General features: G+C 44.5%; 1 protein-coding gene across 1 annotated transcript in view; it reads right to left on the bottom strand.

The window, feature by feature from the left end:
* Positions 1 to 6781: 6781 nt before the first annotated feature.
* The window catches only part of col12a1b (collagen, type XII, alpha 1b), a 132048-nt gene continuing 115601 nt past the window's right edge, over positions 6782 to 23228 (bottom strand). The window contains 12 exon segments of the mRNA XM_080513816.1: positions 6782 to 7777; positions 10744 to 10914; positions 13604 to 13672; positions 15181 to 15363; positions 15496 to 15562; positions 16421 to 16456; positions 16543 to 16614; positions 16711 to 16764; positions 16845 to 16898; positions 19451 to 19504; positions 20621 to 20716; positions 20862 to 20915. Of these exon segments, the coding sequence (XP_080369942.1) occupies positions 7677 to 7777; positions 10744 to 10914; positions 13604 to 13672; positions 15181 to 15363; positions 15496 to 15562; positions 16421 to 16456; positions 16543 to 16614; positions 16711 to 16764; positions 16845 to 16898; positions 19451 to 19504; positions 20621 to 20716; positions 20862 to 20915 (1011 nt within the window). The 3' untranslated portion in view covers positions 6782 to 7676.

Genomic DNA, 23228 nt, shown 5'->3' with positions numbered 1-23228 from the left:
ACTCTGGGGCTACTCTGGAGCTACCCTTTAACTGTTCTGAAGCCACTCTGGAGCCACTCTGGAGCCACTCTGGGGCTACTCTGGAGCTACCCTTTAACTGTTCTGAAGCCACTCTGGAGCCACTCTGGAGCCGTTCTGGTGTCGTTTTGGACGTTACATAACGGTCCCCACACTTCACACAGTAACACCAGCAGATGTTCAGCTCTGTTCAGAACTCGTTTCCACAAAACCTTTTTTCTCGTCACACCCAGGAATTCAATTTCAGTCACTCTTTCCATAGTTTTTTTAAACTTTTATTTCACTAATTGCGTTCTATCAGTGAAATCAATTTAGCATTTAATTGCTCTACAATTTCAAACATAATGAACTTAGTTTTATCTCGTCTTTTAATTGTGTGTGTGTGTGTGTGTGTGTGTGTGTGTGTGTGTGTGTGTGTGTGTGTGTGTGTGTGTGTGTGTGTGTGTGTGTGTGTGTGTGTGTGTGTGTGTGCGTGCGTGTAAGCCTGAGAGAATCACTCTATATAAGTGACGTCCATTTACATTTTACTGTTCACAGAATTCATTTTATTTCAATTTATGTCGGTAACAATTAATGTTTATAGGTGAAGTGAGACTCTTTCTGACTAATCCAGTAACCTCTGACCAACACCGCCATAAAGTCTCCAGAATAAATGATCTCAGCGGTTGATTGAAACCTCGCTGAGCTCCGCACTCCAAGAAATACTATCAGAGCGACGTCCGTCTGCGCCGCGTTCCTCAGCAGAGCGGCTCCTCTCATAAATCTGGCCGGGCTGGAGCGGCGCTGGTTGGGTTTGTGAATGGTGGCAGCTGCTGGGACGCCTCAAACTGAGCTAACCGCCGCTGCCAGACTTTCCATGAGGTCAGCGCTGGCTCGTCGGCCTCTCCTCCGCTTTACGGCTCTGCTAAGAGCCCCCGAAATCTGACTGAAGTTTCTTTTTTTTTTATTGCACTTCACAGCTACGAATAAACACGGCGTTCCGTCCGACTGCAGCGAGAGGATCTGCAACATTCCTGAACAAAAGAGATGTTTTCACCATTTTCCACCAAACAAAATGAGTCTGGAGCCGCTGAACATTTCTTTACATACTAAAACTTCCCGTTGCATTCATGCCTTTTCCGAGAGACAAATATTTTATTACATTTTTAGCTTTTGTAGACAATTTTTGCAATTTTTTATAGTTTTAGAGATCAGAGAGCATTTTAGAGATTTAAAAATAACAGTGAAATCCATATTCAAATGAGAGTTTTGGGTGTTTTAAGCCTGTTTATATGAGGAGGATCATCCAGAAGCTCATCTCCTCCATGTTTGTTGGTGTTTGTCCACCGTGGCGTGACCGACTGGGCCGTCTCAAGGCATCTCGCTACGCACTGAACTAGATGAGCCGCGGCGGCGGCAGCGGTTAGACCAGGACTTGTTGAACACTCCACATTCTGTCAGGTCTCTGTCTGCGTCTTACCTCACCTTTCCAATTATCCACTTGTCTTCTCCCTCTTTGTGCACCTCTCTGTCGTTATGAGTTCCACCTGTGTCCTCCCTTTTCCCTTCGTGCTCGAGCCTCCCACTCTCTGTCGTTCGTCAGTTCATTTTACGCAATCTGGCCTCGTTCACACTGCAGAGGAAAGCAGCCCAGTTCACATTTGTTTTGTCAACTGACTCGTTTCCAACCTGTCTTGTGGCTTGTGTGAAACCACCCATTCAGATTGTTTTCACACCAGAGCCACGCCTCCATCATATGTGGTACCAATTTTCTGATATTTTTCTCTACATTGGACTGCTTCATCATTGACGTGTGACTGACGGCACGGAAATGTGCCGGAGGAAGCGGCTGCGCCAAAGTTTTAAAAACTTAAAGCTGTGCTCTCTTTTCCCTCATCCTCCTTTTTTTCACTCGTCATTTTGTCTAGATGTTGTCGTATTTAACAACTTCAAAATGGATCTACGCGCTCTGACCAGCGTTGCCAGATGTGGCGGTATCCTGCAATTCTCTCACCGTTTTAGCTTTGTTTATTTCATGCATTTGTGTGTTTGTGGCGTGTTCGTTATAACACATTTAATAGTTCTTCGGTTTTAACATTATTTCTACACAGACTGAGATTTGGGCTGGTTTTTATTCAGGTGTGTGGGTTTTATGTTGTTTTGGGCTGGAACCAGTGAGTCACATCTGGCAACCCGGTGCTGACCAGCATACCTAGCGCGATGGGGAGACTTCACATCGTCTTCTGCGATCTGAGGCCTTTGGAAATTGGAAATGAACACGGTGAAAAAAAATGGGATCCCATCAAAAAATTGGAATTGAGCATCAAGACCTGTGTGCTCTCTGGTCTCTGGGATTGGACTGTGCTGTTTGGGGATTTTTAACCTCCCTGGACTATTATTTCTGCAATAAACTGTTTTTTTTTCAAAGGAACTCTGAGTCTAATTGAACAGAAAAATACTCTCAGAATATTTGGATCACAGCTCGAACTCCTTGACACCCGAGTCTTTTGACTGAAAAATATATGGCAGAGCCACGTTTAAAAAGAACCATTATACTTTAGTTATAATCAAACTTTAAATTGTGTATCTATTAGATGTATTGCAATGCCAAGGCCAAGAAAAAACTGCACAGTGAAACCATCAATAAATGAAAAAAAAAACTATTGTAATGATATTTAATACATACTTGTACTTTATAAAAGTGTATCAGTGCCATTCGAAAAGCAAAAAAATACAGAATATACTGTTGAAAATATGCTAGAGGTTGTGCTTTTGTTTGAATAAAAAAAATATATCGTGAAGCTTTCTTTGATGCAGTTTTCTTGGATGTACTGCATTTCTTTAAAAATCATTCCCACTTTTGTAGCTTAACCAGCAAATCTCCCGACGTCCGTTCCCGTCACTCATCAGATACGTTTTCGAACTTTTCTCCGTGCTTAGTTGCAAATTACTTAGTGTAAAAACTTAGTTGACTTCCGGCGTCAGTAAATAAATAAATAAATGCGTTGCCACCCATGTTTTGTTAAAACTCAGCTTTTTAGTGTCAATCCTTCTTCTTTTCGAAAGCTTGTGAGGACGATCTGCTGTGCGGACATCCTAAACCAAATAGTAAAAGTGTTCGCCTGCATGGATTTTCATTGGTTGCGGTGTCATATATATACACAAAGCTTTTCTATTTTAAACCATGCGTGAAGTAAAAGTATTTATGTTTTATTGTCTAATTTCCGACGGGTCTTACGAGGGCTGGTGAGGAACCGGCAAAGCCCCGGATGTGGCCCGGTGGTCGGGACTCAGCCAACGGTTGTCTCATGGTTCCACTTTCCAGACCTTCATTCTTGACCTGATGGGTGAAATGATTTGTAAAATCAGAAGTATCTCCGAGGCCAGCGGGCACATTTCGCTTTTCCTCTCTAATAATCTAAATTGTTGATTCGGGATTGCTGGGAGCTCCAAATGAGTCACTCTCGCGTCGTGATGAACTCATCTGAACGGCGGAGGACCGGTGATGATGTGTTTCCATGGCGGAGATGTGATGTTTACTGATGATTAGTGTGTGTCTAACTCCTGGGCTCAGCGATTGGGCTTTATGTTTGTGGCAGTGATTCATGAGGAAAATATCTGTGGACGAAACTCAAACATGAGACTGGTGATCGTCGTCCACTCGAACAAACTCCTGGCTTCAGGGAGAGAGAGGGAGAAGAAAAAGCAGCCGGAGAGTCCGAGAAGGAAAAGCACTTCGAGCCACTTTCCTCAATTTCCTTGCTGCCGTATTCAAGCCTCTCCAAGTCCCGGCTGCAGGACGAAGGGCTTTCCCTGACAGGAATGAAACGGTGCAAATGTGTGGATCAGCTCTGGGACGCAGGCGATAATCCTCCGCTGAGTGCTGATGCTTTTTGTGAGAAAACTGCAGCTCAGCTGTGGCCTATTTATTCTGGTAAAAGCCTCATTTCACCACTAATTTAGATTTGGAAGGTTCCCTCAACCAGCTTTTTCCTCAGTAGTTAGTCGACCACAGACTCCTCTCTCTCTCTCTCATTCCTCTCATCTCGGGCCAAGAGTTGCTCTGGTCCCTCAGATTTTTGTCTCGCGAGTACAAATGCGTCTAATCAGCCTGGATGCTCATGGTGACGCTCCAGTTGACCTTCAGGTCAATCCAAGTGTTCTCATAAGTTAACCTCTGCCCCATCGATGAACCCAGATGTTTTCTGTGGTGGCGCAGTGCCCCTGTAGACTCTGTGCTCCGACCAAAGCCTCGGCCCCGCTGTGGATCAGGACGAGGCGGGTTGTTGTGCATTTCCACTGGCAAAAGTTGTGGATAGTCGCCAAAGCCCCGTATCCCAACGTTACCATTTTTCCTCACTCCTGAATTGAGGTAGCGAGCACATCTGTAGGAGGGTCTGAGTGCACACGCTGACATGGAAAGTATGGAGGGGCTCTCAACAGGAGAGGATGGTCGGAAGGAGGAAGGAGGCTCGGGGCTTTGCTCAGACCGTTGACTGTTGACGTGATGACGTCACACACCGCCGACCTCTACAACCAGACCTACATTTTAACTCTCTGCAGTGGAACCGCGCGACAGACGGGTCCGGATGTGCTCTGCCTTACCGTCCCGTACCGGCACATACTGCACAGTGGAAACAAACCTTAAATGCATTATAGTTAAACTGAGTTGATCAAACTAGTTATTGAGTTGCTTCTCCAGCTGGTTATTTTTCTGTCTAAATAACATGTTGAGTGTTCCTTGGAATGGATTCCTGTCGTCTCAAAAGCCTTAACTTCATTTCCACTCACTCTGTCTCTCTAGTCCATGTATGAGCCGTCCTGGTAACTGTGTGTTCCACTGACGAGCACGATTGTTGCTTCTGTTGGTTTAGTTGCACCTCTTGTTGGTTCCATTTCCCTCTTCGTGGCCAGAATGGCCTTTTATCAAATCTCTTGTCCAGTTTGTCCTGGTAGCCAGACCGCCTGCAGGCGTTTGTTCACCCCAACTCCTCCAGGTACTTTCTTACCCTCGTGTTCTACTGGTGAACACAACTTTTCCTACCGTCTGGTCAAACCTTCCTGAAACCCTCTTCTAACTGTAGAGGTAACCTCAACTCAAAGACTCTTCTCATGCCCCACTAGTTTTTCCAATCCCCCCTTGTAGTCAAACCCATTTCTAATTAGTCACAGTTCTTTATTCCAGATTAGAGTCCATTTAGTCCTGGCTTCCTCAAGTCAGGTCGTATTTTCCCCCAAATCAATGTTTGGTTGTTGTGGAGGTTTTTCTGTATTCGTGGCAGGTGACCTCACCACAGCTGGGACTCGTGCCAGTCAATGTCTCTTTCTAGTTCAGGGGTCGGCAACCCGCGGCTCCGGAGCCACATGCGGCTCTTTGGTCCCTCCACTGCGGCTCCTTGAGCCTCCGTCCCACTGCAGTTCATCCCGGAGGGACGTAAGGAGGCAAAGCCACCCAGAGTGCAGACCCACTACAAAGAGTGGTAAAATGTAGGCGCAGCGATGTAAAGTCATTACGCACCAATAATGGCATGAAGAACGTAGAGTTGCGGCTGCAGGTCACGACAGCGGCTCAACTGGTGTCTGAAGCTGGGAGCTTCCTGTGCCTTTCACAGTAAAACTGCTGCACTGCGGAGCGCCGACAATTTCTGGAGGTTCATTGCAGATTTGTTGAGAGTGACGGCAAATAATAGTGAATTCCTCAACAACTACAGGACATTAAAGCCACACCACTCACACACATGGTTCCAAAAATCCCAGATCTCCCACATTTATCTTCCATTTTAATAATGTGTAGCAATAAAGGAGCTGAGAGCTGCAATGCATTATGGGAGTTTCTGTTTGTCATGTTTTAAATGTAATTATTGTGGGTTATATTAGGTTTGTAGTGTCTGTAATAATTGTGTTGTGTTGTGTTTTTGTTGCTTAGTTCATGTAGTTTAGTTTATTAGTTGTAAGTTGTCAACCAGCAGTGAAGAAGGTTTTGTGTGTCGTGTCCTCCTGGCATGGTCTGCCTGTGGGACTGTCAAAATAAAATGTGTGCGGCTCTCTGGGTGATGTGTTCAGTGGGACACGGGACCAAATGGCTCTTTGAGTGTTAAAGGTTGACGACCCCTGTTCTACTTCATGCTACACAGTTCACCGTTCTGGACACTTGAAGAACATCCAGCCACATGTGAGACGGGAACATGAGGAAGGTTTTCCTTCTGGGCTCCATACAACCTGCTTCAACCCTCAAAAGTTTCCCTCCAGTTGGTGCGGGTGTCTCTTCTCCTCAGCTCACACTGTCCTCATTCAGGTATGGTCTGAATGAGGAGACTTGAAGTTTAATCTCCGCCTTTTGAATGCTCGGAGCAATATTCTATATTTTTCCACCTCGTTGGCCGGAGTGTATTTCTGAGTGGTCGTCCAGAGACGTCTCAACGGAATTATATTTCCGATAGTTGTCGAGCGTCTACTCTTAATGAATTCCAGTCTTAACATTGTTTACGTGCAAATCACCCCTGAGAAGCTTGCCGAAGGACTGAACGCTGGAGGAGCCGACTGGAAGCTTTGCAACTACTTACTCCCGACTGGTTTTTTTCCTGCAGTCTCAGTCCACCGCCGTCAAAGGAAAAGCAGCTGAATGACATTTTGAGGTTGCTCTTCAGTGGGTCGGCCCGCAACACGAGTGTGGAAAATAGGCAACAAAAAAATGTCTTTTGAACCGTCGTCTGGCTAATCCATTGTGGTTCCATCTCGTCTCGTGTTCGTCTTCTGTCTCACAAATCAAAACTCCACTCCCGTGTAGATTTTCAGTAGTTTTATTGAAAAATGCCTCTTCTGTTTTCAGAAATAAATAAGAAAATAAGGCTGTGGAATTCACAATCTGCGGTGGAAACGCGAAGCGGCAACACCATTTCCATAGTCTTGCAACGCAGACTTTCGACCGCTTTCCGTACTGAGAAAATGACAAGAATGACAACAACTATATTCTGGTTTAAAACAAAAACAAAAAAAACAAAAAAATTGAAATGTAACACAAACATGTACTAAATATACACCACAGACATGCAATTCCACCTTTGGTAAAGTTAGCTGTGACGGAGTAAAGGAAAACTGATAAACACTAAGCCTTGGAGATACAAAATGAAAGCGGCGTTAATCTGAAACCGAACCTCTCCCAGACGACACCGAGCCGAGTGACGGCGGTTATATCTAACATACTGAGTGAACCGTGACAGGAGAGAGAGAGAGAGAGAGAAAAAAAAGAAAAAAAAAGAAGATATTATTCCTCTTCTGACGTCTCGACACTGTGAACGTTTTCTTCCCGCCGCCACCGCTCCGCTACAATGAGTGCACTGTTCAACACTGCCCATCCACAACCTCAATGCAAATATGTTACAAGCAAAACACACAAACTTGGAAAAAAGGAAAAAAAAGCTCACAGGCACTTTTTTTTCCCCCCTCTTCCATTTAAAAAAAAAACAAAAAAACAAAAACACCCTCCGTCCCTCCGTCCGTCCAGACCCTCCACCTGCCACACCGACCAATTCTATTCACACACATTAGAAGCGTTTAAATTGTATTTTCCAATCCAGCTGAGGTGTCAAACCCCATTTCATTTCTGCGCAGGAAACCCCCAAACGACAGACCCGGGTTGAACTGAGAGAAACGGAGAAGTGGGAAGACGGTGGGTGTTTTTATGACGCTCGCCTGTCGGGCGCCTCTCTTGATAGCGACCTCTTCCGACGCTGGTTGCGTGAAACGTCCTCCTCCGCGGGGACCGGGACGACTCGGGTGCCTGCTCGGAGATAGTGACGGGTTTGGGCCAGTGTGAGCATCAACTTTTCCCTCTCAGTTTTGTTTGTTTGCTTGTTTGTTTGTTTGTTTGTTTTCACAGCATGCACAAGAAAATAAAAACAATGGCAAGTTGACAATGGTTTGTTTTGGTGGTGAGTGAGGAGCAGGGGGCGTGTCCACAGGCACAGCAGGTGGTCATGTCACTGTAATAGTTTTATACCAGGAGGCCATCACTTTTTATTCATTATTTCAAAATTCATTCATTATTTATTCACTCACTATCCAGACTCACTTCGTTGCAAAGTTGCATCATGATTTTGCATGATTTTCTTAGAGTAGAGTTCAAATTCCATCCATGTTTAACCAGTGAATAATAAACCAAATGTCTTTTCAATGCTTTTATAGTCATTGCTTTTATATCAGGTGTTGGGAAAACGAAACCTTTTTTAACTTTCACTTTCGATGTGACGTAATGTGTTATTGCAGGCAGGCGAACAGCTGCTAAATAAATGTGATGAACAAAGCGATGGTGTTCAGAAGGTGAAGACCAAATATTTTCTAAACAAGCAATAGAAATGTCATGTGTCTTTAATGGAGAGTTGAAATGAGACTTAATTCTTGATTCAATAGATTTCTAGACTGAAGCCTCCAAGTATTAGAAATCAAACAAGATCCAAGCTTAAAATGTAGCATTGGGGAATATTAACATTATTTCTTATTAATATGAAGCAAATCCAACAGAATCTTTGTGGATTTTTGTTTTTTACAGTAGGGATCAGGTCACCCAACAGCGCCCCCAGTGGACAACACCCCCTGCTTAACAACTCCAACATCGTCAGACCCGTTTACGCAATGTTTCAAGTGAAAATGCATCTTTTTTATGTTGTTGTTTTGCACTGAAACCACACAGAGAAGATCAACATTACCAACTCTAGCAACTCCAGGAGAATCTGGACTGGGAGTCGTGACACTCTGGAGGAAAACATTGTTCTGATTGAAACAAAACAACTGACCCCAACAAAGGTTTTGCCTTTTCACTTGAACAGCAGCGTCGCGTAAACGAGTCTGAGAAGTTCAGATCGTCACATCCCTGCTGTTTCTGCACAACTTTCACAAATACAAAACATTTTTCTTTTTTCTTTTTTCTACTCATCTGGGGTTAAACTGTTAGTAGTTATGATGCAGAGATACAGCGCAGGTGGTTTGTGGAGGAAGATCAAACAAAATCAACGTGAAAATATATATAAAAAAAAAAAAAAAAGGTAGAAAAGCTGGATTGTTGTTGCACGTGTGCAGAAGTGGTTCAGTTTGGCCCCGAGCAGCTTCAAACAGCTACAGAAACACTGTCCAACAAAAAGAGTTGTTTTTTTTTTTATTGCCATTCAGCAAGCAGCGGTTTGTTGTTTGCAAGGCAGAAAGCTGGAGGCGGGACAGATCTGAAATTTAGTGGACTTGGTTCAGAAATCATTTACAAGGCACAAATTAGTTTATTTACACGTCACATGGAGAGAGAATGCTGCTGCTGCTGCTGCTGGGTTGTTGTTGTTGTTGCTGTTGTTGCTGGTGATGCTGAGGAGGCTGCTCTCTGCTACACATCCACCGGTGTTAGTATTTGCGTGGGTTTGTTGTTGTTGTTGTTGTTGTTTGGTGCATGCTCCTCCACTGAACACAAGGTCTCTTTGTTCGGTCTCCGAGATGCAAACAGGCCGTTAGAGGTCGGTGCTGCTGCAGGCGCCGCTGTTTTCTACTGTGAGTCGATGTTAGTACTCGTTTCCCTTCGATCTCCTCAGCGCAGTTTGTTAATGTTTGTTTGTTTGTTTGTTTCGTTCCCCCGGCGGTTATCCTACAGCGTATGAGCGAGTGTTTGGGTTTGTGTTCAGGATGTCAGTGAAAAGCAGCACAGAAAGTCTAACCTGAAGGTTAACCTGCAACAGGCCAGAGAGGATGGAGAGGGGGTCAGTCAGGTCAGAGTTAGCCAATCAACAGACTTCTCAGTGTCTCTGCCCATTAGTCCCATGCATTAAGATTAATGCTACTGCTAAATTTGCCGCGACGCTTTTGAGGAAAGAGCACCAGGGTCGGGGGAGGAGTGAGGGCGACTCGTGGATCCAACTCTGCTGCTTAACAGACACTTTAAAGCAGCTCGTCCCGATAGATTAGACTTGACCGAGCAATCAGAGCCCACCGGGGAGGTGGAGCCCCACAATAAATTCAGGCCGTCCCCGAACATTCAGGTCGGCGCTAATGAAGTAAGACTTGTTCTTGTGAACTACATTGACAAGACGTGAATTAAGACTGAGTTCAGAGGGGGTCCAGCCCTCGGTCCTGGGGGGCCGGCGTCCCGCAGGGTTTTGCTCCTCCCAGTAGCAACACACCTTCTCGCAACCTTGGTGATGACATCATCATTAGATTCAGGTCTGCTGAAGCAGGGAGAGACTGAAACCTGCTGGACCGGGGTTGGAGACCCCTGAACCAGAGATAGAGGTAGATTTAAAAGGTAGATTTGTAGCGTCCCCATTTAAAGGACTCACAACACAGAAATCCCAATGTTTCTTTGTTTAAAACATGTATCTTGGTTTTGGATCTCAAGTTGAAACTTGCCTGAAAATCTGGAGTTTGGAAGTGTTTTGTTTGGGCTCTTTGCTCAAAGCAGAATCGCTCACGAAGGCAGGGAGACCAAGACTCCTTAAATGAGGAGCGAGCGGAGAGATCGGTGGACAACTTGGTAAACTAGAAAATTAAGGCAAGGAATGAATTAAATGCAGGCCTGGTCTCGTAAATTAAGACTATTTTACGGTGAAAATTCATTGCCCGGTTAAATCCGGTTGGATCCTCTCTCCTCCCCCGACTCCGCTGACAGAAATCAGGTGTTCCTCCTCTAAAACGTCGGTGTGCCGGATGTTTCATCCCAGATTAGGGTTAAATTTGAAAAAAAACAAAACAAAACAAGCCATCGTCTTCACGTACCTGCGTATCCTTGCCCGTTGTAAGGAATACCGACGCACTGAGAGGAGTCGCAGTACCCAGAGGGTCCGGGAGGCCCGCGGATCCCAGCGTGGCCCTGACGTCCAGGGGGGCCGCGAGGTCCGGCAGAGCCCGGCTGCCCCGTGGGGCCCGTCCTGGTTTCTCCCGGTGGACCTGGAGGGTCAAAAAAGGAGCCAGGACGTCAATAGAGGCAGCAGTGAGGTGGTGAAGAACCACACAAAGCCATGAGCCAGACACTTTCTAGAATCTAAAGCCCAGGAACGTCCTCCACGCTCATCTTCGTCTCCTAACGTTTTCGTCCACGGGTTTAGCTTCAACTGCGATGTTTTGTGAAAACCAGACGCCCTCAGCATCCTGGGCGAGCGCCAGGAAAAAAAAACTACCGTTCAGAAGTATTTTCCAGACACATCTGATGCCATCTTTATAACCTTTAAGAGTTCTGTGATGATCATTTAGATGGTATTTAAGTTTGTTTTGTGGTTTCCGACAGTTCAGCTCGGGTCTGAACCGCCAGTCGGGAGAAAAACAGGTTGAAGTAGTTAAACTGTTACTTTTCACTTCTTGAGTCGTTGCAGTGATGCAGAAGAATTAGCAGCATGAATGCAGCACGCAAAGAGCAGATGTTTTCTACCTGGAGGAAAAAAAAGTGGGTTTTAACCATGTACCTCCTGGTTGAAGCTTCAATATTGGAGTGTGACATTAATGAGCAGCACCTTAAACGACTTTTTAAACTTTCTAGCAAATAGGATCAAATCAACTTTTTCTTTTCCTTCCTTTTGGCGGGAAACTTCATGTCTGATGTCACGTTCTGTGAATATTTGACAGAAGATGCTCCTCGTGGGCTGGTTTTCTTGGAACTGAGTCAAAGTCCCGTTTGATTTATGAATCACAGAAACTTCCACGAAGCTTGTTTTCCTTACAGTTTACGTTTTTCGCAGTCGTATAAAACTGTTCTTGTTTCAGACTCAAACGGCAGCGAGTTGAACCCTCCGGGCAGAGTTTTATGATCCTTGAAGCAAAACAGATAATTATGGCTCAGTACCGCCGTGGCGTTCGACTCCAGCTGGAAAGACCATAAATTTCTTCTGGAGGAGTTCAGTTTGCTGCTTGACGGCCTCGGAACATCGGAATTAAAAGAGCGAAAAAAGTGCGACTGGCTGATCCCTTTTCCTCCTCCACGCCGCGTCTAGACTCGACCCAAAGCCCGCTTGGAAAGTTTCCTGGATGAGTGCAGCGTGAGCCTCCTCCACCGCCGCCGTTATCTCTGCTCTGACGGGCTGCAGGGTTAAAGCGGGACTGGATGGAGTGTGACTGGACGTGGCAGGACGGCTCCGGGCTGCAGACTCGCAGCTTAATCTGGGTGGGCTGGTCGGGACGTGACGAGGCCTGTAGCGTAGACGCCACGGTTCTAAAAAAAATCGTAAGTCGACGCGTTGCCTACAAACAAACCAGCATGGAGGAAGAACTGGTCTCCAACCAGCTCTCAGGCTCCGCAGCAACCCACCGCCCCACATCAAAGGTGTGGGGAGACTTCAAAGCAGCCATGAGCGTCAAGAGTTATTTGCAGTCTTAGCACGATGGAGCTAGCATATCACGCCAGCACAACTTCCATGTGGGAGTGTTTGAAGCGGAGGCATCGCGTTGTTACTCGTGACTCCATGGAACAGAAGTAAGTAGCGTTACTATTGCCAACGTTTACTAAATTAATTTACTTTCAATTGTGCAACGCACTTCGGTAGTGCTAGCTAACTGTGTCTGTTTGGTTACTGTTAGCAGCTAGTGGCTAAACAGCTGTGTTTAGCTCACATTAGCTAGAAATAGCATATAATGCTGGCCTGAATGGTAACAGTGGCTAACTTACAGCTAACAGAACACAGCTATCTGGCCACAAGCACCATCAAAGTGTAGAGCTGCTAGCTACGGTAGCAAGCTGATTGTTCAACGTTGCATTTGCCAATTCATGATTAGCGTTAGCTCAATCACGCTGCAGTCGTTTCCCAGTGAAACACATTATTAGACTGACGTTTGCCAGTTTAGTATCATGATTCACTAAACCAAAGTTAGTTTGCCAATTAATGTCGACTAATGGAGCCAAGACAATGTCCGTTAAAATAATCCACTATTCAATAAAATAACCGCCCGTTTTAAAAATTATAATTTTCTTAGACATGACGTCCAGCCAGTTTCTCCATCACAGCTGGTTTGGCTTCACACACCTCGACTGGACGGATCGTTTCTCTTCCAATGAGTTGACTGATGCTGCGGGAGCTCCCGTTAAGGACACTTGGTGATTTCGTGGGGACTCAGGATATTATTTAGTTTTGGGCATTAAAGAGAAATTCCGCGAGAGATTCTACGTATAACAGGTTCTAATCACCCTGCAAAGGACTGTCGTTTTTTTACTGGTTCACTTTACACAAAGTACTTTACAAAGAAAAAGATGAAAATTTCAAAGAAAACATGGATTTTCTTTTCAACAATGTTCTGCAGAAGAGTGGACGCAACACAACACTGAGAGTCCAGCTGAGATATTGGTGATGCTGCCGTGACGGAAAACAAATTAGTCTCAAAGCCATGCTGTCAGGCTGAGTTTGTAAAAACACCCATAATGCAACAGTGTAGGAGAATTGTTTTTTTTTACATTTCACTGTATTTTGCATCTGAAGGTTTCATTAAAATTGGTTTTATGTTGAGAGTATCATCATTTTCCATAGTAATTGTTTGCGTTTTTCATGTATCCTCTGCGACACGACAAAGAAAAACATTAAAGTTTGAATCGAAAAGTTATTCTGATGAAGCCGAGCTGTACGTGGCTCGCGCTGTGAAGCATTTCCAGACGTACCTGGAGGTCCTCTCGGTCCCTTCGGTCCGACAGTGGAAGCTCCTCGTTCACCCTTTTCTCCCGCTTGACCTGAAAACAAAACAGCCCACAAATCTCAACAATCACAAGAGAATACTTGAGTGAGTACTTCACAACAAATATGGAGACATCGAAAAAAGCCATCAAGCAAAATGCTAGACAATGTTTGTTTTGTCCAGACAAACTAAAAAAAAAACCCCAAACCAGAACCAGGAGTCTGACTCACCATCCTGCTGGGTCCAGCAGCCCGGTGCCAACCGTCTGCCTACAACTGTTTAACATTCACACGTCTCACTTCTGCCATATTGGACTGTATGTGTTTTGTTGCTGCTGTGTAATCTTAATAACTGCACTTCGGGGACGTATCAACTACACACTAGACAAATTAGAACTATTAGAACTATACACCTAGCTACTTTGGAAACCGGGATTTTTACCTAAACAATTGTTTCATGAAGAATATTATCTATATTATTTTAATCATATTATTGAATTTAAGCACAATTGCAGTGGTTGATGATTTCTAGAAAGTGTTGGTTCCGTACAAGTTAAGTGTTCTCACGATACTCTTAGGTGACAATTCCTAACTTTTGTTTTGGTGAAAACATGAAAAACAATGTGACTAATTACAGTTTTGATCATCACTGATCACATCGGCGACGTGTGCGTACAGTGCTGCAAGAATTAAAACCGAAACGAATACGCTCGCGAAATAGCTCCAGGCTATTCAGCCTTGTAATTCCACTTTCTGCCACAAGGTGGGGTAGAGAGCCACACTCTGACATTGGGTGTTCTCAGTCCAAGACAGGACGGAGAATAGAATAGAATAAAAATACTTTATTAACCCCACAGGGGAATTCTTTTACAGGGTTGCTCCACACAGACTTAATAGGATAAAAAAGTTAGAATATGCATAAAACATAATAAAAATCAAATAAGTAATATTGAATAATAACTAGATATTTTCAGATTAAATGTAAAGCGTACCCAGAGACTAGCATCACCTCCAGTTGGTTTTTTCACCAAAATCCCATCGTCTTTGACCGGACAATTTTTCTGATTGTTTTTGTTTGTTGTTGTTGTAAACAATTTGTTGAATGATTAACAAAAGTCATAACAGGCTCTTCCCAAACTGTCCTCACATTTTGATGTGCATGTCGTGTTTGTGCTCCCAACATTGTTAAATGCTGAAAGTCCTTCAGAAGAAAATTCTGGTGTATTTTCCTGATTATACTGACACCTAATGGACTAAATATGTATTACACTCACGTTTAATCTTTTGAAATAATACTAATTATCGTCTAACAGTTTGACAATAAAAGAAAATCAGCATCTCTATAGTGTGTTTTTAATCTGATGTGCTTAAAGTAAAATTATCAAAACTATCAAAATGAAGAAAACCTGTTCAGTATATTTTTTAGCAGCCGTCCATTAGGATCTTGTGATTTGGTTCATTTTAGATTAAAAAATAATCGCCGCGCAGCGTCCTGTGCTCTCGTTCCAAAGTCCGCCGGTTGGTTTTGGTAGCCGGGGTTGTTTCCTGACCGCAGCTCTCGTACCTGTCTCTCCCTGCTGGCCCGGTAAGCCGGGGCTCCCGGGGAAGCCGTTACTGCCGGCGGCGCCAGGCTCTCCGCGGGATCCCTGCCTGCCGGGGGGTCCGGAGGGGCCCGGGGGCCCCGGGGAGGCGCTGCGGATGCCGTTGGGGATCTGGTTCAGTAACGAGTTGACGCGAGACATTTGGTCTGGAAAAATGAAAGACACACAAACACACACACACAAAAAAAAACCTTGAAGTGTCAAACTCTGAGGCGGTTTGTTCTTCCAGCTGAAAACTCTTCCAAAATGTGGAGGGAAAAAAATTGGGAGCGTCTTACCGCTGACGAGCTGAGCACAAACTTGTCTGGCAATGGATCTCATCATGTTCTGAGGAGCGAAGTCGCCCTGAGAGCCCAGAGAAACAACTTTACATACACACAGTAGAAGGACATGCAGCCTTCAGGGAACTGGAGCAGCAACGTAAGTGTATTTAGGATCGTCACTTTTGACTTTTTCTCAAATATGAACAGTTGAGAAGCTGCAGAGTTTCTGTCCTGCTCACTCAGCAATTATCAGCATTAACGTTAAACCTGAACCTTAAGGCTGCTGCGTTCACTGAAGAGTAGCATTAGCATGTATCCAGGTCCGAGGCCGCGTTTGCTTGAAAGCAGAAACGTTCCGTTGCATTTCGAGTGTTTGCGTTGTCTGACTTTTTTCGAAATCTTAGGAAAATGGTCCGTCTCCGTGGAAACGCAATTTTTCTGAAGCGCTGCTAATGGCCATGCGTACCACAGCCGTAGTAAACAGTTGTGAACGACTGCCTCCGGGGGGGTCGTGACCCCCAGTCCACCTCCGCCTGGCACTTGGCGGTTTTAGAATCGTGACCGTTTAGAGCCTGTTGTTCTGGAGCTGCATCGCTGTGGTTTAGTTACATGCCAACTCGCATGCATTTTCAGCGTTTCTGCCGTTTCCATGTAGACGGACATCGTTTTCAAAACACTGCTGCGTAAACGGGACAAGTTAAAGTAACTTTAGAGTAACTTTACCAGATCACTAGTTACTACTTACTGGCGGCGGCTAACTCACTTTAACAGTGATATTCTACACATCTCATGAAAACACAAAGGAAACGACTTCCTAACAAGTTAGAAACTCAGCTTTTTGTCAAGGGACTTTTTTTCCCTCATCACTTTAACACAAATTGTTGAAAACTCCTTAAATGTGGCGCAGCAGATTGGGTGTGAACGATGACGCGTCACTCACTCTCTCTCCCCGGTCTCCTTTGACACCGGCAGACCCCTGGAAAGCAGGAAAAAACAAAACTATTGGTCTCCACATGCTTCGGGAGCGTTGAACCTGGATGTTGCTCAAACAAGGACACTCACAGGTGAACCGGTGTCTCCGGGGTTCCCTGGTTTTCCCGCAGATCCTGTTATTCCGGGAGAGCCTGGAGGTCCCTGCATGAGATCAGACAAGTCCAGTGAAACATCGACTTCAGGCTTCGTCGCCTCCTTTTGCTTGAAGCTTCAGGTCATTTTAACGGAAGGTCTTACCATTGGCCCTGCAGGGCCTCTGGGTCCAGTCGGCCCCTCCTTTCCCTGAGGACCCTGGAAACCCCCGGAAGGAGACGTTAAAAACGGTACAGTTCACGTGGCGTGAATCCGCAATGCCGTTGATAGCTACTCACCCGCACTCCAGCCGGTCCGATCGGGCCGGAGGATCCCAGAGAGCCGGGCGAGCCCTGGAGAAAGACACAAAACAAAGCGTGAGCTCAGGACGTCGCGTCCGACCGACTTGAAGCGTCGTCGTCGTCGTCGGAGGGTAAATCTTCTGTTCGCGCTCATTTGCGCACTACTTTTCATGGTGGGGTTCTCTCTTGTCTTTGATGCCTCGGCATGAGATTTACAAGCAACATAATCCCCTCCAGATCCGTTTTATAGGCCATTATGAAGCGAGGCCGCTGGCCTGCAAGCCATTAAATGCATGTTGCTACAGCATCTGCACCAACACGGTCACCTGCAGCCTGTCTGTCGCTCCGGCAGCAGCATCCACGTGGTTCCACCGTTTTACTGCCGTAAAGAGCAAATTAACCAGTCTGACTCACGACTGTGAGGTTTCTGATGAAAGCTGCGGGTTTGATTCCCACCAGCAGGTCTCGTCTCGGGTAAAATGTTTCAGCCTGTCCTGTAGGGGTTTATAGAGGAGCTAGTTGAGGTCACCCTCAGTGGGAAGAGAGAAATCCACACACAAGTCCCAGAAAGTCTCAGTGTCAGCTTGATAAAGTGCCTGAAAAACATGAACGCTTTGCAAATGTGGCCAGGAAGAGTGGATTGTTTTCATTTCTGCAATTCATGCCGCGAACACACAAAGGTTTTGCTCCTTCTGACTGAGAAACACGGCCGTCATTTTATTTCTGCCAGAAACGGTTGGAAAAACCCAACAACCCTCTGATTCCCGCCTACAAAAGTCAAACTTATGCTGAAAAAGAAAAAAACCCTCTTTCAATTTCTGCTTGAAAAAATTCAATTATTCTTCACTTACTGCCAGGAAAAACTCAACCATCGTCCAATTTCTCCCTGAAAAACCCACCACCTTTCAATTTCTGCCAAAAAACCCCAACCGTTCTTTAATGTCTGCTTGAAAAATTACACCAACCTTCAATTTGTGCCTAAAAAGAACAAGGATCTTTCTATTTGCACAGCCACTCTCTAATTTCTGCCTAAAAAAATCTCAAACAATTCTTCAATTTCTGCTTGAAAAATCCCAACCATTCTCTAATTCCTGACTAAAAACCCAAACAGTCCTTCAATTTCTGCTCGACATGCCGAACCAGCCCTCAATTTCTTCATGGAAAACTTCCTCGCTCCTTATTTCTGCCTTAAAACTAAACCAACCTCAGATTTCTGCCTTAAAAACAGAACCATCCCTCATCTGGGTTGAAAACCTGAAACTTTCCAATAAATGCCTTTAAATACATTTTGTAATTTATGCCTCAAAAGACTTCGAAATGCAGTTCCAGCCCAAAAAAAAAAAGAAAAAAAGAAAGATAACCCAAACAGAGGCTTATCGTGGTATCAGTTGGGAAAACACTTGAATTAAAGCCATGTGCTGAGGTTTAACTCGACTAGTGTCTCCAGGAAGAGTGTGGCACTGAGAGACTGTGTGAAGGCTGCGGGTTCGAGTCCAGCCAGGACTTCCTGCCGAGTCAAATCTGAATTTCTGCCTTTAAGGCTGTATCTTTAACCGCGACCACACATTTCGTGGAGAAAGCAGACCAGCTTAAACTTCAGTGGGAAGCTCCCAACGACCTCCAACCCAAACGAAATCCCTCCTCCAACGTGTCAGACTTGACAGCGTCCACCAGAGAGACTTCAAATCTCAGCAACTGAATGTTGAAAAAGCCATTTTACACCCGAATAATGATTTAAAAGTTAAACAAAGTCTTGAGATGAGCCTTTTTTCAACAAATCCCCATTGGGATCCTTCTCCCAGCACACTATTCCCACACTTTTTGCACGTTTACATTTGCTTTTTGGATACATGCTGCTCGCATCCGGCGGAAGAAAAAGATTAATGCGATCAAACCGGAGGGCCGGAACCTTTGCGACGGGTCTCTTAAAGAGACAGGCACACAGAATAGTGTGACTGATCCTTTCCTGAACTCCCTTTTCCCCCCCGAGGCTTAAGTTTTCTCTGACGTTTTCAAAGTGCAAGGTGAGTTTACTTGTCCTCTTGTTTGTAAAGTCTGCAGCTCCACCAGTTGACGCTCAAACTTCACTTCGGCTTCCAGACTCGCAACCGGTGAAATTCCCGGAAAGGTTTTTTGGAGCTTTAAGAAGTAAACAAGTCGCCACCCACGGAGGAGTTCATAAACACACTGAGCGGATCACATCTCCACCGATCGCCACTGGCAGGAGGACCTCGGGTTAAAGTTTCCATCTCAACATGATCTGACCTTTAACCTCTGTCCTGCTCAAATCTGCCTGATGAAGCCGCGGCAGTCACCTGCCGTCAAACAATGTCATAATAAACATGTGTGGCTTCACGTTGCTGCCCAGGGAGCCGCGCAGGAAGCCGACCGCTCGCTAAGCTCCATTCATCAACGCGACTCCTTCTTGGCTCGCGCACACGCAGTATTTAATTTGAAGTAGTATTCGGTGAAAAGCTGCTGAATCTCTCCCAGCTGGAAAAGCATCTGGATGTTCACCAGAGCGGTGGTTTAAGAAAAAAAGAAAAAAAAAAAAAAAACGGATGAATCATCAGGTTACCACAAACAGCCAGCGCTGCACTTACTTTCTGTCCAGGTAGACCGGAGTCACCGGGGTCTCCTTTGGGTCCAGGACGGCCCTGAGAGCAGGAAACAGTGACGGATGAGACAAGAAGGACACAAGAAGGAGAGACGTTGACATTAAGACTTCAACACCGCCAGGATTCAGACGTGCTCATGATCTTTCATTGCACTTAATCCTGGATGTGGAACTTTGTACACAAAGTTGTCTTAAAGCCAAAAGGAAGAGATTTAAAGCAAAAGTCTAACTTTCTCTAAATTCCGCCTTAAAAGTACAAACTGGCTGTAATGAAAAAACCCAAACTAATGATAATTTCTGAATACCCCGCTCCAGAAATCCTAAACTTTCTTCAATTTCTGCTTAAAACATGCCAAATTAATGCCCAACGTTTGGTATATAAACACCAAATTGTCTCAAATTTCTGTTTGCAAATTGTGGCTATATTTGTTAGAAGAAAACCCACATTTTCTCAAATTTCTGCTTGAAAAGAGTCAAGTTATTGTTATGTTTGGGAAAAATGCATGTTTTCTCCAATTTCAGGTGGAAAAAGGCCAAATTGAAGCCAGAAACTTTCTCCAGTTTCCACCTCAAAAACCTAAACGTTTTCAAATGTACAAAACTCCTGATTCAAAGTCCTCAACTCCACTTTCTGGTGGGAAAAAAAAACCAAATTAATGCTATGCTTGCAAAAAAAAAAGTCAAATTAATGATTGAAAAGCTGCAATTCCTGCCACGTTCTTATACTTGAAAGCTCAAACTTTACAACTTTAATGTTCTAGACTTTTTCTAATGTAAAAGGTGTTTTCCGGTGGTTTATCTGTCCCAACATCTCTTCACGTGAAACTTGACCTGGAAGAAGCTCCGGTTCTCTCGACTGTCTGAAAGCAGCTCAGAACCTCCTTTAGTTTCCGTCAGTGTCCGTGTTGTGGGACATTTCTAAGCAACTGAGTGAGGGGGGACGTCCCTTTTTAATCCGGGTACATCTCGTCTCCCGAGACGGAAATCCCAGCCGGGATTTATTAATGCTCAGAGATACGGAGGATTCTCGTCTCTCCTCTTCCTCCCAGACATGTTAGAATGTGAGTCTCTGCCACTGATCCTCCTGTAAATTCCCTTTAATGATAATAAATCTGAACGATCCACTGTGTGTGTGTGTGTGTGTTTCCAGACGTACGGCTTCTCCGGGGATGGAGAGTCCGATCGGGCCCTGAGGTCCGGGCAGACCCATGGGTCCAGGTGGTCCGTTATCTCCCCGCGGGCCGAGCGGGCCCTGCCAAACGTGGAGGAGGTCAGAGGTCAGATAAGGAGAGTTTAAACACAGCGGGAGCTTGTTGTAGATAGCAGCTGATGGTTGAGCGCAGATGAGGAGCACCGATCCAAACGGAATGGAATCAGATGTTTTCTACGGTACTTACAACAGGGCCGGCCTCGCCTTTCTCCCCTCGGGGTCCTTTGCTGCCGGGGGCTCCCTGGGGGGGGGGGGGGGGGGGGGGGGGGTTAAGGACATCCGTCAGGTTAACAGCAAAGGTGTGGAACAAATCCACAACAACAAAAAGTTCAGGAATCAACCTCAAAACTGCTAAATGAGTTTGTCTCTTCTGAAAATGGACGGTTCTTGTAGATTAAAAGCTTAACAGAGGTCTCAATAACTTTAGCCTGTACGACTAGTCTCACTTCAATTTGTTTGATTTTCCGTCAAAAGAATAATAAAATACAAAACAAAGCAAAAAAAAAAAAATGCAGTTATAACGTCAAACGATTAAAATATTCAATCAGATTAATTACAGAGTTGCTGTGGATTAATTTCGATTAATCAGGATCAAATATCAAAGGTTAACTAACCACATCAATATATTTCCTCCTTCAGTGTCAAAATAGGCGGAAGATACAAATACAAAATAAATTACCTTTTTATTAAACCAGTTTTATTGTATTGAATGTCATTTCATATCATATTTGTATTACATATGCATACCAATCAAAGTGTATAATGATTTACTGTATGTGATTATTATGTACAGATATGATATATTCTTACAATATAACCTTGTAAAACTTATTTGAAACTCTGATCGCGTTGCTAAAACTTCCCGATCCGTTCTGCAGGCTCCAATCAGCCTCAACATGCTGATCGTTTGTCTGTTTGTTGTTTTCTGTCCTGTTATTTTCTTTCTTCCTTCGATGTCCCCTAATCCCAAACAGCGGCGCCAGATGTTCTCCGACTGTCTGCATCTGTTTGTTGGAGGTTTCTTCCTGTTCAAAGGGAGGTTTCCTCTCCACTTTCTCCATGTGGGATTGTTTTTTTTTTTTGATTTCCAGTGAATCGATGTCTCATCTTTGAGGCATGACCGCACTGCATGATGATCCAGATACGGTGAGAAAACAAATCTAATACAGTTGCCGTTGTTGTTTTGGTATTTTGAAACTGAGCTGTTGCTTAAATTAAGTTAACTGCATCAGGCTACTTTGGCTTTGTAGATTTTTATTATATTTTGATTCCTTTTATCAATAATATTTTTTATTGATGGTGACGTTTTATACATGTGGGCCCAATTTCTTGTCCTTTGGCCTGAATCCTTGAATTTCTGCAATTAATGTGGAATTTATGAATTTTTTTTAAACACATTTTTTAATAGTAGCAACACAAAACAACACTGAGAATCAAGCTGAGATAACGGCGATGCTGCCATGAAAGGTCAAATTAGCATTAGCTTCAGGGTCATGCGGTCAGGGTGAGTTTGTGCAAACTCCCATAATGCAACAGCAATAGAAGTTTTTTGGGGGGATATTTCACAGTATTTTGCATCTGAAGGTTTCATTGAAGTTGGCTTTATGTTACGATCGTAGGAACTTTCAGCAGTAATTGTTAGATTTTTGTGAAAATATGGACATTTTTGTCACGTGCACCCTGTACCACAACAAAGAAAAACTTTAAAGGGGTCATTTTGTGCAAAATTCACTTTATAATGGGTTTCAAACAGGAATAATCGTCCCCACACCTGGAATGACACAAGTGAAGAAAGTGTGTCCTCTCTCTCCCTGGCTTGTTCCAGGTTTTAAAAAGTGTGTTGCTCCAAGCAGCCAATCAGAAATCAAACCCTATAGAGTGTCATCAGAGGGTTCAGCCAATCACAATCAAGGTAGGCTCCTCCCCTTTGACTCCTCCCACAATCAGGCAGCTCTGCTCTGGCACATGGCACCACGAGAGGAAGTACTTCCTCCTCTTCCCAAGATGGGCATGTGTGGGCGGAGCCAGTCCAGCTCACACAGACACAGCAGATTATGAATGTAGCGCCTATGATCCAATATTCTAATGGAGGAAAATCAAGGAGAATCTGGATTTGGAGCAGTAAACTTTGAACACAATGTTTTTGGACCAACGACACCATGTGAAAGTTTTGAAAAACTGGATGTTATGACGTCTTAAAAGTTTATACTTCAAGGTTATTATGTGTTTGACACCGCTGATCTACGAAATCAACACTATCACAAGTGCAAATACATTTACTTCACAAGTCTCCTCCTCTTTATTGCCAGTATGTGAAGTGAAACAGGTCTTAACCTGCTTCTTAACAAGTGTTTGCTCATATCATGTCTACTTCCATAAAAAAAGTGTGAAACTGAAGCTGTTGACTTGACAAGAGTAGCATTTAATGTCAGAGCGTCATGGACCATGAAGACCACACGTGTTTCCCTGATTCGACTCGGCGTCTCCACTGGAACATTTTTTTTGCTACTATGGAGCACAGTGGAGTAAAACCTCGACCCCGTCGGGTTATTTA

The sequence above is a fragment of the Blennius ocellaris genome, assembly GCF_963422515.1.
Source record: "Blennius ocellaris genome assembly, chromosome: 18".
Lineage (NCBI taxonomy): Eukaryota > Metazoa > Chordata > Actinopteri > Blenniiformes > Blenniidae > Blennius > Blennius ocellaris.
Note: the sequence above shows the minus strand (reverse complement) of the source record. Positions and strands in the feature narration are given on the sequence as shown.